This window comes from Zootoca vivipara, chromosome 12, assembly GCF_965207765.1.
Source record: "Zootoca vivipara chromosome 12, rZooViv2.hap1.1, whole genome shotgun sequence".
In the NCBI taxonomy this organism is placed as follows: Eukaryota; Metazoa; Chordata; class Lepidosauria; order Squamata; family Lacertidae; genus Zootoca; species Zootoca vivipara.
In genome coordinates, this window is record NC_142595.1 from 37095126 (window position 1) to 37111284 (window position 16159).

General features: G+C 47.5%; 1 protein-coding gene across 3 annotated transcripts in view; it reads left to right on the forward strand.

Moving 5' to 3' along the window:
* Positions 1–4836: 4836 nt before the first annotated feature.
* Positions 4837–16159, forward strand: part of LOC118094872 (C-Jun-amino-terminal kinase-interacting protein 4) — a 28668-nt gene continuing 17345 nt past the window's right edge. Inside the window, exons 1-12 of one of the 3 annotated variants that reach the window (XM_035135602.3) lie at positions 4837–5795; positions 7407–7527; positions 9867–9937; positions 10043–10131; positions 11208–11295; positions 11463–11571; positions 12274–12361; positions 12898–13004; positions 13206–13257; positions 13864–14016; positions 15693–15741; positions 15940–16073. In XM_035135602.3, coding sequence (XP_034991493.3) covers positions 5502–5795; positions 7407–7527; positions 9867–9937; positions 10043–10131; positions 11208–11295; positions 11463–11571; positions 12274–12361; positions 12898–13004; positions 13206–13257; positions 13864–14016; positions 15693–15741; positions 15940–16073 — 1355 coding nt within the window. In that variant the 5' untranslated portion in view covers positions 4837–5501. The remainder of the gene's footprint in view (positions 5796–7406; positions 7528–9866; positions 9938–10042; positions 10132–11207; positions 11296–11462; positions 11572–12273; positions 12362–12897; positions 13005–13205; positions 13258–13863; positions 14017–15692; positions 15742–15939; positions 16074–16159) is intronic. The other 2 variants (XM_035135603.3, XM_088656170.1) reach the window with 2 other exon arrangements.

The window sequence follows — 16159 nt, forward strand, 5'->3', positions numbered from 1 at the left end:
CACATCGGATGACACAGCTAAGGATCCCGTGGCTATCTCCAAATGGCCAAGATCCCCCCCTTTTCCATGGAACATAATAATTTTGCACTGTTCCAAGACACTGCACTGCTATTTCTGAACATACAGTGCACACTTTGATCTTTGCAACTGTTTGATGTAGGAAAAGCTTCATGGCAGCCTCCCCCCCCCCAAGGCAGTAAAACGATTTGCATTTTTAACAAGCTTTGTTCTGCACTCCACTTCTCCCTCTGGCTGGAATTAGCTATTTTTCCATTCTGCCTGATTAAAGTTTCTGTGTAACTCAAAAGTTTGTAAGCTTCTCTCCCAGGCAAACCTTAAAACAAATCAAAAACCTAGTTCTTTTTTTGGGGGGGGGAGGAGTGTATTGGAGTGTCTTGTGCAATGGGTTTGGTCATTTGGGTGGTAGGATTCAAGCCCCACCTCAGCTAGAGACACACCAGGAGGTGGTTTGGGCCTCAGTATCTCTATCTTTAAAATTGGAATGTTATCACCAGGTGGTTTATGAGAGCACTATTTATCCTGAACAAGTAGGAACAACAACAAAATGTTACAGTGTATTTTCACCTTCTACCAGGAGTACTCCTGTTCAGAGTTCTAGCAAGCTGGCCACATCCTCTTCCAGAATACTGTTATCTAAAACATTTCCTCTTGCTGCAACTGTTTTCACTGAGCCTCTTGTGCTTGTGGCTAACTGATTGAGGTTGAATCCTGACAAGACAGAAGTACTGTTTGTGGGGGACAGGAGGTGGGCAGGTGTGGAGGACTCCCTGGTCCTGAATGGGGTAACTGTGCCCCTGAAGGACCAGGTGCTCAGCCTGGGAGTCAATCTGGACTCACAGCTGTCCATGGAGGTGCAGGTCAATTCTGTGTCCAGGGCAGCTGTCTATCAACTCCATCTGGTATGCAGGCTGAGGCCCTATCTGTCTGCAGACTGTCTCGCCAGAGTGGTGGATGCTCTAGTTATCTCCCGCTTGGACTACTGCAATGCGCTCTACGTGGGGCTACCTTTGAAGGTGACCCAGAAACTACAACTAATCCAGAATGCGGCAGCTAGACTAGTGACTGGGAGCAGCCGCCGAGACCACATAACACCGGTCTTGAAAGATCTACATTGGCTCCCACTACGTTTCCGAGGACAGTTCAGAGTGTTGGTGCTGACCTTTAAAGCCCTAAATGGCCTCAGTCCAGTATACCTGAAGGAGCGTCTCCACCCCCATCGTTCTGCCCGGACACTGAGGTCCAGTACCGAGGGCCTTCTGGCGGTTCCCTCGTTGTGAGAAGCCAAGTTGCAGGGAACCAGGCAGAGGGCCTTCTTGGTGGTGGTGCCCGCCCTGTGGAATGCCCTCCCATCAGATGTCAAAGAGAAAAACAGCTACCAGATTTTTAGAAGACATCTGAAGGCAGCCCTGTTTAGGGAGGCTTTTAATGTTTAATAGATTGTTTTATTTCATTTTTCTGTTGGAAGCCGCCCAGAGTGGCTGGGGAAACCCAGCAAGATGGGCGGGGTATAAATATTATTATTATTATTATTATTATTATTGATTGGAAGGTCGGCGGTTTGAATCCACTCAACAGGGTGAACTCCCGTTGCTCTGTCCCACGTTTTGCTAACCTAGCAGTTCGAAAGCACGCCAGCGTGAGTAGATAAATAGGTACCACTGTGGCGGGAAGGTAAATGGTGTTTCAGTGCGCTCTGCTTTCCGTCATGATTTTCCATTGCGCCAGAAGCGGTTTAGTCAGTCTGGCCACATGACCTGGAAAGCTGTCTGTGGACAAACACCGGCTCCCTCGGCCTGAAAGTGAGATGAGTGCCGCAACCCCACAGTCGCCTTTGTCTGGACTTAACCACCCGGGGGTCCTTTACCTTTTTACCTTTACGCTAACCCAAGGCTTATGGTCAATTGCTCCCTGCTTGAAAAAAGGTAGGAGTGCAGCACTCAGTAGCATGCACTACCATCCCTTAACCATACATTATGGAAACAAAATAAAAAAATTCCTTCCAGTAGCACCTTAGAGACCAACTAACAGAATTCTGTTTCAGTGTATCTGAAGAACTGTGCATGCACATGAAAGCTCATACCAATGAGAAACTTAGTTGGTCTCTAAGGTGCTACTGGAAGGAATTTTTTTATTTTGTTTCGACTACACCAGACCAACACGGCTACCTACCCATACATTATGGCTTAGCCTGAGACACATGAAGCCAGTGTGTACAGTCATCATGAATTCACAGGAAGGGGTTAAGTTTTCTTCCCATATTTTCTGATAATGCTAACTGTGGAGACTGTTGTAAATGAAAGAGTAAGGACCCAGAGCAGTTCTTTTCTTCCTTTTCAAGACCATCCTCTCTAAGCTCAAATAAGAAGAACACCCTCTTGTTTATTACAATGCTGATTGAGTCTGTTTTAAACTATCTTTCTTTCCCCTTTCCCCCAGCTGGCAAAAACCGAGATGTGTTTGGTACATTAGCGATGGAGCCGCAAGGTGCTGTATCTGTCCCAGTTTTTCAATGTTCAGTTGAATTAAGGCACTTACATTTGTGGGATGCAAAGGGTTAAGTGCAGTCACAGAGCTGAACAGTTCAATTCGATGTGCTAAATTAGACAATGCATAGGTTTAGAATCGACAATAAAAATAATGACTACACATATTTCTGTTTCCTAAAAAGTTCAATTTGAAGGGGTTTGGGGGGGTGTGTTTTTCACATATTGCGTCAGAATTTCCAAAAACTTGTGCACCTCTAGTCCCCTTCTAGAAGGAGACAGAGAAACAAGCACACTGCCAAGCAGAGGCAATTGAGTACAGTACTTTCACAGTTAAGTCATTAGTAATATTAGCTCAGTGGCAGAGGACATGATTTGCCTACAGAAGACTCCCAGCATCAATCCTTGGCATCTATGATTTTTTTTTTTTAAGGGCTGGGAAAAACCTTTAAGGAACAGCTGCCTGTTTGATTAGTAGCCAGTAGCTTAGTTACTTCCAATTCATTATTTATATCCCAATTCCGTGAAAACACAAAATTTACACACACAGATTTACACACAATTTTTTTTTAAATATAATTTTATTAATCTAGATTTTCAAGACAACCTGCAAAAGAGAACCATAAAACAGATTTTTAAAAATCAGAAACAAAAGAAATTATTGTAGCAACGTTAAAAGTACAAAGAGCAGTAGATATAAAATCAGTTAAAATCACAATAAAAATATAAATAATACAAGATAAAAAGCAAAATTAAAATGATTATTATTTGTTTATTTAAAAATTGCTGCTTGTTTTTAAAACCTCAAGGTTACAAAAAAGAGAAACATTGAAATTATCAGTAAAAAACAGTTGAAAATATTTAAAACATTCAAAAATAAAATCAACAATAAGCTAAAAACCAGATTAAAACATATGTTTACATTCTGTATTGCTGGATAGGCTTGCCTAAACAAAAATGTTTTCAGCAGGTGCTGAAATAAGTAACATGAATAATTATATTAGCACTTTAAAAACATCAAAGACAAGAGTTCTAAAACACCCAGCAACTAACAGCAATATGCAGTGGGTGAAGTTGTAACCCTGGGAGGAAGCTCCTTCGGACCCAATGGGGCTTGCAAGTGGACACATATAGGAATGAGATCATCACAAATCCCAGCACCTCCTGACTCTTGTATCTGCCCCCCAGATGTTACACACAGATGGGACAGATAGCAGGGCTTCCATGGCCTATTTTTAAGGTCAGGCAGGTTCATATTGGAGCAGAAGAGGAACAGCCAGAATATTCATTTAGCCCAGTATTCTGCTTTCCATAAAGGCAAACCAGATACTGTATCTATGTGAAACCAAGTTCCAAAGGTCTAAGTCAGTACCAGAAAGATAAATCTATTGATACACAAACAAAACTTCTTCCTTTCAGGAAACAACACAGCGACAAGTACATTTAAAACTGTCTAAGGCAGGCTGTTCCAGTGGACGGGGTGGAGTGGGGGGGCACCCTCCAGAATAACAGGAGGCAGGGGTTCCAATTTAAATAAAATATTGGGGAGGCCCAGCCAAGCCCCCTCAATAATCGTTCACACATGACACAGTGCACACACACACCATTTGAATGGCAACTTATTGGGGGGGTGGCGGAGCAGTCCCTCAACTATTTTATGGAGCGGGGGGAGGTGAAGATCCCTCGGCCCCTACGAATTGGCTCCTATGGCAGGAGGGTGAAACTTTTCAAGGTAGGGTTGATCAGGCATTTCGGCACCTGAAGCAAACCACAAAACGGCACCCCACTCCCCGCCAGGGAAAAGGGGATGAGAAGATCTGCATCAAGAACAAGGCGGGGGGGGGGGGAGAGATCTACACCAGGATCTTGTGGATCCTACCATCCTTGCCTCATGGGCGGCTGGCCTTGGGGTTGACCTGCTGCTACAGCAACAAGTGACTTTGAAGGGAAGCTGAACTGAAAACTGATCAAATAATCCAAAGTGCGGGGAGAAGAACCATCAACCTCAGCCACGAAACGTGCATACTGTATATCTATATACAGTATATCTACAGGCAGGCAGGCACGCCCAACCAGCTTTAACATGTCATATGACACGTGAGTGTCACGTGAGTGCAGAAAGTTAATACTTCTTGTCCCTCGGCTGCTGTTGCTTCTTCATCCCCCCCCCCTCGCGTCTCCTGCCGGCCCTTTTGCAGGAAGACTCCCACCCCCCGCGCGCCATTGGTCATCGGAGCCTGTCTCGTCGCGCTATTGGCCGCCCGCGGGGCTTCCCTCACGAAAGCCGCGTTCCCATTGGTCGCTTTACGGGCTTCTGGCTCCGCCTCTCTTCCCTCTTGGAAAGTGACATGAAGTTAGGATCGCAGCTGTCGACGGCACCGGGCGGAGGATTCGCGGTTCACTGTGCGCGGGGTGGAGAGCCGTAAGGAAGGGGAGCCAAAACTCGAGGCAGGAATCGAGAGATCCCGCCCCGCGATCCCTCGGTACAGGGGGTGGGAGGGAGAGGCAGGGCTCCTGGGTTTCTAGGCAGTGTGGATCCTAGTGGTTAGAGCACAGAACCTGGAAGCCAAAGTCCTGGCAGAAGGAAATGGGCGTATTGAGACAGGGTGTAAAGGGAGTGCTGCCTAGTGGCTATAGCAAGGGGATTGTATATACGTGCATGTGCCTTGTGCTGGAAGGGACTGGGAAGGGAGTTAGGGTGTAACTGGCTGGAGGCAGGGTGGATAGTTTTTTTGGGGGGGTAGATAATCCTGTGTACCCTGGAGAAAATTCAGGGGCAAAAAAATAAGGGGTCCTGGTTGCTCAGAGAGAGCGCTGAGAAGTACCAGTAGAAGCTTAGAACAGTGGCTGGACTCCTAGGTTCTGGGATCAGGGAGCTGAAGTGGGGCAAGAGATTTTGTGCTTAATAAGGTGGGATCTGGTGAATCAAGGAGCCAGGAAACCCCTGGGGTGTCTGAGGTAGGAGGCTGGAGAGCACAGTGGTTAGAGCAGGTTACGATGGATGACCCTGAGGAGATATTTGGAGGAGACCCCAACCCTGCTCCTTATGAGGAGCTGGTGTCTGCGATGGCCGGCGGCTTGTATGGGGAACTGGAGCGGCTTGTAGGGGCCCATGGGCCTGGTGCAGTTTCAGGACTCCTGCCACAACTGGTTTCTGTCCTGGAGTCGCTGCAAGGGGCTTGTGGGCAAGTGCGAGAGCGGGACCAGGCGCTGGAACGCTTGCGGGATGACCGGCTGCGGCTTCTGGAGCAGTATGAGCGGGAGCGATCTGGGCGCAAGCGGGCAGAGGAGGTTGGTGTCGCTTTCTTACTACTTGTTTTGCTACAACTACTATTTTTAAATGTTTGTCCCCCCCCCCCAAATACTGGGAACTGTAGTTTATTAAGAATGCTGGGAATTGTATTTCTGGTGGGTAAACTACAGTTCCCAGGGGGTCTTTTTTTGTTGGGGGGGGAGATGCTTTAAATCAGGCATCCCCAAACTGCGGCCCTCCAGATGTTTTGGCCTACAATTCCCGTGATCCCTAGCTAACAGGATCAGTGGTCGGGGAAGATGGGAATTGTAGTCCAAAACATCTGGAGGGCCGAAGTTTGGGGATGCCTGCTTTAAATATATGGGGTGTGTGCAGCCTTAGTCTTGGCTGTGTGTTGCACAGGTCAGAGATGGGTGACAGTCTTTGGCCAAAGGTTTTACAACACTGGTTGGCAACTACCAGATTTGGCTAGCACACCAATCTGAGCCAAAACATGGTGAGTGAAGGCAGAGGTCATATTCCCTCCCTTGTCACGTTTAGCAAATCTAGTACTGTATTAGTTTCTCCAATCTGGTGCTTGACCAGGCTGGTGCTTTTTAGCAGACAGCACTTTTGCTACAGAACTAGCAGCAACGGAGAGGGATTTTCTGTCTGTGTGGTGCCACTTGTGAATGTACTTTTCTCTGGGGGTCTTGGTGTTATATGGAACCAAGAAACATCCAGTTAACAGAAATAGAAAGTAATAATCTAGGCTCAAGTTGCAAGCAGGGGAGGATGGCAGTTTCTGTCCCCGGTTGCTAATCCTCGGCACCTGCTAATGGAAGGGCAATTGTATTATGAAACTGAAAGTGTTCTTCTGTGTATCACAGGCAGTAGGTACCAATGGCCCTATCCTTCATGTAGTCATCTAAACTATATATATATTTTACCGTTGTTTATGTGAGCTGCCATTGCAGTATCTTGTGGCAAGGCATTCCATGGGCTGGTTACAGTTGCTATCAGGAAGTACTTACAGTATTTTGCTTTTTCTTAACCTATGGCCCGTCAGTTTCAGGGGATGCCCCTGAGCTTTCATGCTCTAATAGAGAAGGATCAGGAGGAAATTATTCATCCTTCTTTGTGCATCAGTTAAGATTTTAAAGAAATTTCTTTACATTACCACCACCTTTCTATTTAGCCTCTGCAAAGCTTCAAAGTATTAGCAGTTTGCAAGCTTTCTTGATAAGGAAAATGATCCTTGTGCCTTCCGTCTACATATTTTATTCTGAGTGTTAGATATGGGTGCATTGCAGGGGTCTGATGATTCTCAGGGTCCCTCCCAACTCTATACTCTCGAATGCCCATTTTAGCATGTTGAGACTTGGATTGGGTAGCCCAGGGCAGATGAAGTTGCAGATGAAAGAGACCCAAGGCTGTATATACACACCACACATTCAAAGCAAACCCGCCCCAATAAAGAATAATGGGAACTCTGCTTTCTTAAGAGTGCTGGGAATTGTAGCTCTGTAAGGGGTAAACTACAGTTCCTGGGATTCTTGTACGCAGCCCTCCATGGGTTTGGGAGAAAGTGCTGCCGACCGCAGCGGAGCTGGGACTGGGTGGGAGAGGATGTTGGGATCTCCTGGACTCTTGGGGTTCTCTTCCTGCAGAGGTTTATGGAGCTGGAGGACGCGATGGAGCAGGAGCGCAAGGCGCATGCAGTGGCTGTGAGCCGGCTGGAGGTCCAGAGCCGTGCCCTGGAAGGAAAAGCACGCAGCTACGCAGACCAGGGTGAGAGGGGCGGGTTCCTTCGCATCCTGTGCCTTTAAAATCAGAAGTGCTGAATGTTCTCCCCTGTAGATTGTTTGAAGAACCTGCGTTTGATACCGACACTCTAAGAAATTATCTCTCTGCCTGGGAGGAAGCCAGTTAGCCAGGCCAGACAAAGTGTGGCCTTGGATGAATTCTGTTTTCCCATCTTCCCGCAGATGGAATGCCTTGCCCGCCCACCCATGCCCCTCCCACCGACAGGCATGCCCTACCCTGCACCCTGCCATCTTTTTCCCCACTCTGCTTTTTGGAAGTTCTGGCTAGGCTGGTCTATCGAGTTTGCCAAGATTGGGGTGTAAGGCAGCGGGGAGCAGTACAACCTCATCGTATATCTTTTGGGCTCTTTGCAAAATGGGGCAACTGTTGGTCACAGTTGCGATTGTTTCCAGTATATGTTTATATGTGCGCCCACACACATATGTCTGGCTCTCTTTAGTTTCAGGTTGGGGGGGGGATACAATGAGGGACATGATGGAGGATTATAAAATTATGCAAGAAGCAGAGAAAAGACAGAGAGGTGTTGTATTTTTTCCACTCCCATAACATTAGGATTGGCAATGCTCCACATAAACCGCTGGGCAGCAGATGTAGGGTAGACAGAAGGAAATACTATTTCACACAATGCATAATTAAATCATGGAACTCCCTGCCACCTAATGAGGCTGTAGCCACTGGCTTAGGTGGTTATTTTTTTATTTATTAAGGAATTAGACAAATTCACAGGTAGGGATAGTACCTGTCAATATCTAAGTGTCTTAGGCTGCAGTCCTGCACACAATTATTTGGGAATAAATCCCATTGAGCTCAGAGGGGCTTGATTCCAAGTAAACACATATGGGATCAGGGCTTGTAGGTGCTTTAGCAAAAGCTGAGGCAAAACTATATGTGACCTTGACACTAATGTGCAGGCTTTATAAATTGGCAAATTATGTCAGTTTCAATAATCTCATAATTCAGGGAGTTTGACAAGATTTGGAGAGAGAATGCAATCCTTTCTTTAGAACCACTGAAGGGAAGGGAATTTCCTGTTCTGAAGCTGATATTTGCTGGTGGTGGGAGGCAGGGGAATTTCTCACTGACACGAACAGAGGAGTTCCTCCCCTTGCAAATACCAGCTTCAGAAGAGAGATTTTTCTCAGAACTGCAGCAGGTGAGGAAAAGGTTAAATTCCCCCACATCTTCTCTACTCAACATCACAGGGCATATTGCCATGCTAACACCCATAAGGTTACACGTCACCTGTTCTATTTCTTTCAAAGGGTCTTAGTTATAATTAACTCATGTTGGATTTTGCCCTCCAACCAGCAGCTCTCAGCTGCTTTGCAGAGTCCGCAACCTAATTCTGCAACCTGCTATTATCTGGACTGGGTTACATTTAATGATGCTCTTAGACCCTGACCACATACCACCCAGGGCTGTTACCACTAATTTAATATCCCTTGCCAGTGATCCATTCCACAACCACCAGCATCGCCTTTATCAGGGCTGCTTCTCTTTTAGCTTAATTATGCCCTCCTATTCACAAGTTGTCATAAAAACGTTATGCTCAGTGCTGTTAAAAAGGTCCCAGCCCAATACACACAATGACATTTTTTGCAACCAGACAGGCTTATTTCCCCCCCCTCATTCATTTAAAAAAGACGAAAAGAATTGTATACCCCATCAAAGTGTATCTCTAACAAAATTCTCCATACCCTCACAAAATGAAAACGTGGGTAACATTGCAATCATTGGGACATACTTTCTGGTAAGTATCAGATTGCAGCTTCAGTGTTCTTGGTGTGGATCTAAGACATTAGGATATTCTTACCCACGAGGCTTGAATATTTTCTTATTATTATTCATTTGGCCTATTTTGCCACTGCAAAGCTTGCATTGAGTATAGTCTGCTCAATGCAAATCTGTCTTTATTTAAAGATAGATTTTTCTGGCCCTTTCATTAGGCAGAGTGAAGCAACTGCCTTGGGCTATAGATGCTCAGGAGCAGCCTGTGGTTATTCCTCTTGAGCCTCCAGCCATTCCCTTCTGTTGCCACATGGGGTTTCCTGGGCCCCCTAGTTTGTTATTGATTCTACTGCCAGTCCAGTTGGCTGCAGTACATGGATTTGGGAGGGGGGGTGCCATTTTGTCCTTCGCCTCAGGCAGCAAAATGTCTTGAGCCGGCCCTGCCTGCACAAGATGCATTTTTAGCACCATTTTGAAAATGCCCTTAAGACTAATGTAAAACTGGTTCAGGTTTCTTGTATGTACATCAAAATCACACCGCCATGCCTCCCTGCCCCCCTGCTCTCTCTTCACAGTGGCGGGTCTGGAAGAACAAAAATCTTCACTCCTAAAGGAGCTTTCAACTCTCAGCCAGAGCCACACAAAGGTACCGTCAGCCTGCAGCTGCCTTCCCTCGTTTGCTTTTTTCTTTTCTCCACTCTTCTTAAGCCAAGCTGGGCCACAGTCTCATTTTGTCTTCTGCCTTTTACAGATTGTGCAAAACTACAAGGAATTGAAATCGCAAAGGGTGGCGTTGGCTGCTAAAAGTCAAGCTGGATCTCTGACTACAGAAACGAAAAGGTTTGGAAGAGGAAGCTGGCCTGTGGGGTGGCAGCGGGGTTTGTTTCTTTCAGGGGTTCACTTAGGGGCACAGTGCCACCAATAATGATATTTTTTTGCCCAAGCTGCTGAGGTTGCAGAGTGTGCTGTATATGGCCAGCTGCTGTGCACTCCAGCTTCTTATGTTCCTTACCACAGCAGCTATCTAACCACAAACTGTTTTCACTCATTTCACGGGGAGAGGTAGAAGTCATTTTTTGTTACCTAGCAGCAGCTGGGCCTACTGCAAGTACCACATCTGGATTAAGGCAGGAATGGATGGGACTCTGGCCAGTGGTTGCCAGGCAACCCAACAAGGGCTGCATGTGACAGAATAGTTAGTTGGGGTGGCTCTGGGGTTCAAATCTAATCTCCCCCTACCCCAAGGCGAAGAAAGGTTGACAAGGACAAGCTGCCCCAAGGCAAACCTGGTGGAAATGGGGTGGGGTGTGGGGCCACGGGCGAGGAAACATGAGCCCTTTCTCCAATTGTCTTCAGGGGTTTGATGGGTTTCTTGGAAGAAGAGGGCCTTTTTAGTGGTGGTGCCCCCGTTACAGAATTCCTTCACTCCTCAGAAATGCCTGGCTCAAATATAGTACCACATTTTTTGAATGTTGGCCATAGGCCTTGGTGAAACACACGTTTTTGATTCAGGAGGTACCGGGTTCAGTTCCTGGCATTTTTAGGTATGCCAGGGAGGAAGAGTCCTGTCTGAGAGCTGCTGCCAGTCAGTGCAGGCACTTCTGAGAAAGGACCAATGGACTGCTCTGGCTCTGCAAGGCATCTTCCGAGATTCCCACATTTTGGCTATCTTCCGATGTTTTCCCCCCCAGTCCACTGTAGTGATTTCTTTTTAATTTCTGTGTAATGTTGGTGATTGACTTTGGCAGCCACATTGAGGGCTTTATTGTGTGAGGTGAGTAAGAATCCTTTTGAGAGAAGGAGACATTGAAGGGGTCAAAGGAGGATACAGGCATGTCTTTTCCAGGGCAGCCAGTCATGTACAGTAACAAGTAAATAAAAATAAATATTTTTTTCTCCCTCCTCCCCCTGCTCAGGTTGAAGCCCCCACCAATCCAGGCACCCCCAAAGTTCCTCCCAAGCACCTCGGATCCTGGGTCTCCTGAATTGCCTCATTCCCCAGGGGTAAGTGGCTTGGTGTGGGGGTCAAGCCCCCGAACTGTTCATTGGCCCTTCCCTTGGCAAACAGCAGCAGTGGTGGACAGGGAGGCTGGAGGGAGAAGCAGAGGCATTAAGGGGAGCCAGGAATGAATGGCCTTTTATGTTCTCCCCACCACCACCCGTCTCTTCAGAAGCCTGCAGAGTTTCGAGAGCTTCCCAGCACAGAGAAGGCTCCCCAGAAGGACACAGAAAGAAACGATTTTCCCTTGGCACAAGAAATGGTGCAGCCGGAACAGGATGGTATGAAGGGGGAGCCTCTGTTTCGTCTTGGTGTGGCTAAGCCAGGGAAAATAACTTGAGGGGGGGGCAGTGAGGGGTGTGGTCAGGGGTGTGGGCGTGGCCAAGGGAAAGCCCCGATGGCCAAGTGGAGAGGACTGGTGGGCCATATTTGGCCTCTGGGCCTCAGGTTCTCTGGTGCAGCTTTAATGACTTAGTAGCGTGCCGGTTCTAGAGTTGTGCTATATATTTTGCATTTTCACTGGGCTTCTGTTCCTTGTAAGCTGTGCCTCTTCCACACCCCTGCTAGAGTCGTTTCCACCACTGCCAACATTTAGATTTTAAGTTCTTGCGGGGCAGGGACCTGCCTGGTCCTCTTTATTCTTAGAACAGGAATTTCCTCCACATGCAGACAACAAAATGCCATATAGGCCCTTGCCCAAAGGAGCAATGCTTTTCTTGTTTTTCTAGGTTATTTTCAGTCTGGAAAGGACTGTGTAGAGCAGGCATCCCCAAACTGCAGCTGTCCAGATGTTTTGGCCTACAACACCCATGATCCCTAGCTAACAGGACCAGTAGTCGGGGAAGATGGGAATTGTAGTCCAAAACATCTGGAGGGCCGAAGCTTGGGGGTTCCTGGTGTAGAGGTTAACAAACAAGGGATAATCATCTTGAAAAAATAATGTGCTTTGCGTTTGCGTCCCCACAACCTTCTTCTCTTGTCAGCCTCTCCTACTCTGCAGCGGCGCTTGGAATTGGACGATCTCCTGAGCTCCACTCCAGAACTGGGACTGGACCAAAAGCAGCCAAGCAGGTAAGAGGGATGTGTCTACTGTACTTATTAAGCCTCTGAGCAGAAAGCACATGTGGGCAGAGTGGTCTGTGCTTGAACATGGATGCTCCTTCACTGGAGTGAAGAAACAGCTAGGCTCTTCCTTCCTGTGTCCTCCGACCACAGCATGCCCAAACTGTCCTCTAATCCTCCAGGGTCCCATCTATTCCCTCCCCTCTTCCCCACAGGTGTTTTAATTTTGGGAGAGCTAGCTCTTCCAGTTATCCTGTTCACTGCTTTGAAGGGCCGCACATCGCAGAGTTTCCCTGCCAGATAGCCAACTTCTTTTTCTCCTCGCACCCGCCTTTGAAACTGCCGTTTCGAAAGCACTGCAACCATAGGATGGCAGACGAGGCCGAGGGAGGACTCCTCTGTGTTCATTGTCTCCTTAGGAAAAAAAAAAAGTCCCACCCTTGGTTTCTGTCTACTGTGACGTCAGATGTGGGTGTGTGTTGTTGCCAGGTTAGGAGCGGGTGGGTACTCCTGTCTGTCTATCTGTCTGTCTGTCTGTCTCTCAGCCCCCTGAGTAACACCCTCGAGCGCAACACGGTGTCCCTTTTCGCCGAGGTCTTGGGCCTCAGTCCTGAACTCCTCAGTGATATGGACGGCGGTGCCGATTTGCAGGGTAGGTGAAACTCCCACCTTCCCCCTCCCTCTGCCTCCTTGTCCTGCTGGGACCTTATTCCTTTCCTAGAGAACCCAGGAGTCCTAGCTTCCCCCCCCCCGCCACACACACCCCAATTTTAATCCAGAAAACCTGCGTCCCATAGTTCCCTAGCCTGTGTCCTGGTAGCTCAGCAGTGTCCATGCTTGACCATCTTTTCAGGGGATGCCTTGGAAACCCTGCTGGCAGAAAACGCTCAGCTACAGGAGGCACGGTAAGAGCGACCAGCCTAAAGCGATAACATTTGTTTATTTGGATTTATGAATCTCCTTTTACGTGTGTGCCAAGGCGCCTCACCAGCCAGCTGAAAATAATTATAAAAACAGTACAAAAATGCTCCCAACAACTCAAGGTAGGTGTTGGTTTTGTATTGTTTCTGAAACCTAAGGCAGAGACTTTTTGCATCCAGCTGGAAAAGCTTGCCAAAAGAAAATGAAAAAAAAAATGCATTCATTTGGTTCCAGAAAGTATACAGATAGGGGCAGCTTCTGATAACTTTGGAAGTTGAAGGAGAAACTCTCCTGCAGAACGCAGTGGCCCTGCTTGGGTGTATAAGGGATAAAGTCACCTCTCAATTTACCTGGTCCTGAACTGTTTATGGGTCTTTATATCTTGATGGGACCTGGAGCTTCTTAGAGAGGAAGGTCCATGTCAAGGGTGCCTGTGGCAGGCAGTTAAAGAGAAATGGGCCGAGGCCTGGCCTGCTTCTCTCCGCTGGCCCACCTGCTTTCCCTCTTGGATCAGGCCCTCCACCTCTTCCTGGGCCATCACAGCCAGTCCCAGGCTGAAGTCTTGCTGTTCCTCATGTTCCCACCTCCAGGACTGCTCTGGATACAGCCCGCCGCCATCTTATTGACCGCGTAGAGGAGCTCACCGAAGAGCGCGAGTCGCTACGGGTGGAGCGTGAAGGAACACTGGGGGCCCTGAGCCGCTGCCAAGCCCAGCTGAAGGAGGCTGAGCTGGAACTGATCAGGTAAGGCCTTGTAAACTGCCGTCCCTGGTGTTTGGCAGCCATCTTGATTCCACCACCTACTGGTTGCGCTGGCAAAAAAAAGGGAGAGGGGCACCTCAAAATTAGTAGTACACAGGAACAACTCCTCCCCAACAAAGTCACAAAGGCAATGCAGACAAATCCCAATGTGATTTGAGTTAGCCATTCTTTCAGAGGCCACATGCCTGTTCCCCCCCCCTTTATCCTCACAACAATCTTGTGAGGTAGGTTAGACCGTGTGTGTGAGGGGGGGGGGGAGAATTTATGGTCCCAATTTCAACCAGTAAGCTTTGTGGCTGAGTGGGGGATTTGATTCTGATCCTACCCAGCACTCTGGACATTGCCGCTCACTCATGGTCTCTAACAAAAAGCGCCGTTTAAATGAAATCATATGCTGCCTTATGAGAGCCAAATCGTAAGAGGTGTATTACAAATGCTCTAGTAATAATAATAATAATTAATAATAATTTATTGTTTATACCCCACCCATCTGGCTGGGTTTCCCCAGCCACTCTGGACAGCTTCCAACAGAAAAATGAAATAAAATAATCTATTAAACATTAAAAGCCTCCCTAAACAGGGCTGCCAATACATAGCTAATGTAGGAAGCTACTGTCCAGTTTTCTTCATGCAGGTTGTGTTATATGCTTTAACAGTCTGTGTTGTTTTTATTCTTAGGATTATATTGTAGTGTCTTTATCCTGATGCTGTGAAGCAGTGTGTTCCCAAACTTGGGTCTTCAGCTCTTGTTGAACTACAACTCCCATCATCTCTAGCTAGCAGGACCAGTGGTCAGGGATGATGGGAAGTGTAGTTCAAAAACAGCTGGGCAGACACTGCTGTTAAGTAGCTAAGCTACAATAATAAGAGCCGCGTATCTGACAGCAACAAAAACCATAGCAGTACTGCTAATAAGGATTAATAATACTATAATAAAGGTAGTCTATGGATTTGTGTGCTTCTGCCTAAGCACTTCAGACAAACCCGAATCTATCTACACTAGCCTATTCCTCCGAACAAGTGCAGCTTAGCTCAAGAAATGCTGGAGCTTTATTGGAATTACTTAACAAATCATTGTGTACCTATCAGGGGTCAGTTACTGCAGCCTAACCATTGTTTGGCATGCATTAAAAGAAACCCGTGTGTGTGTGTGTGTGTGTGTGTGTGTGTGTGTGTGTGTGTGTGGTGTGTTTTCTTTACATTGCAATGTAGTTGAAGCAAAATTCCAAGTATGGTTAATACTTGGCAATAAATTATTCTATTCTATTCTATTCTATTCTGTTTAGCTGGTCAGAGGATAAGGCTATCAACAACCACTAGCCACAATGGCTATGCTCTGCCTTTACTACTGAATGCCAGTTTCTGGAAACTGCTGGGGTGGGGGAGGGGGGGAAGAGAGATTGCTTTTGTGCTCAGGTCCTCCTTAGAAGCTTCCAGTCCAGTTGGCCACTGCAAGACCAGGACATGGGCCCGGATGGGCCATTAGCCTGAACCGGCAGGCTTTCCATATGTTCTTCTGTGTGACCGACAATGTGAGCGTTCATTAGTTAGAAGGGAAGATGGAATCCATTCTCCCTGAGACATCGGCCTACAATGAATTCTTTTCCAAAAATAAACGAGCGAGCCCAAATTTCAGTCGTTCGTATTTCTCTTTCCAGGATACGGCAGGAGTTTCAGGAATCGAGACGTTCCAGTGAGGACGGGGAGGTAACCAGAGCAATTTCTGCAGAGCACCCTCCGCAAGGATGTTGTGAAAGGCCAGAGGGGACCAGGTTTCCCTTGAAGGCTGAGGGATGGGGTTGCGGAAAGGGTCTTCTACAGGGCTGTAACTAGACTGGGGTGGGGGTCAGGATTCTGGGAGTGGCATTTGTGTGCGTTTGAGGCTGGATCTGCCCTCTTCCTCAGCAGGCTGAGGGAGGCCTGTCCCGGCCTCAGCGGTTCACCCGGGCCGAGATGGCTCGTGTGGTGATGGAGCGCAACCTCTATAAGGAGAGACTGATGGAGCTGCAGGAAGCTGTTCGGCGCACAGAGCTGCTAAGGTGAGTGGCGCCGAGGTTTACGGCTTGGGGCTGGGGGGGGGGCAGATGGGTCTGTGACCCCATAACCTAACGTATGACTCCGTGTG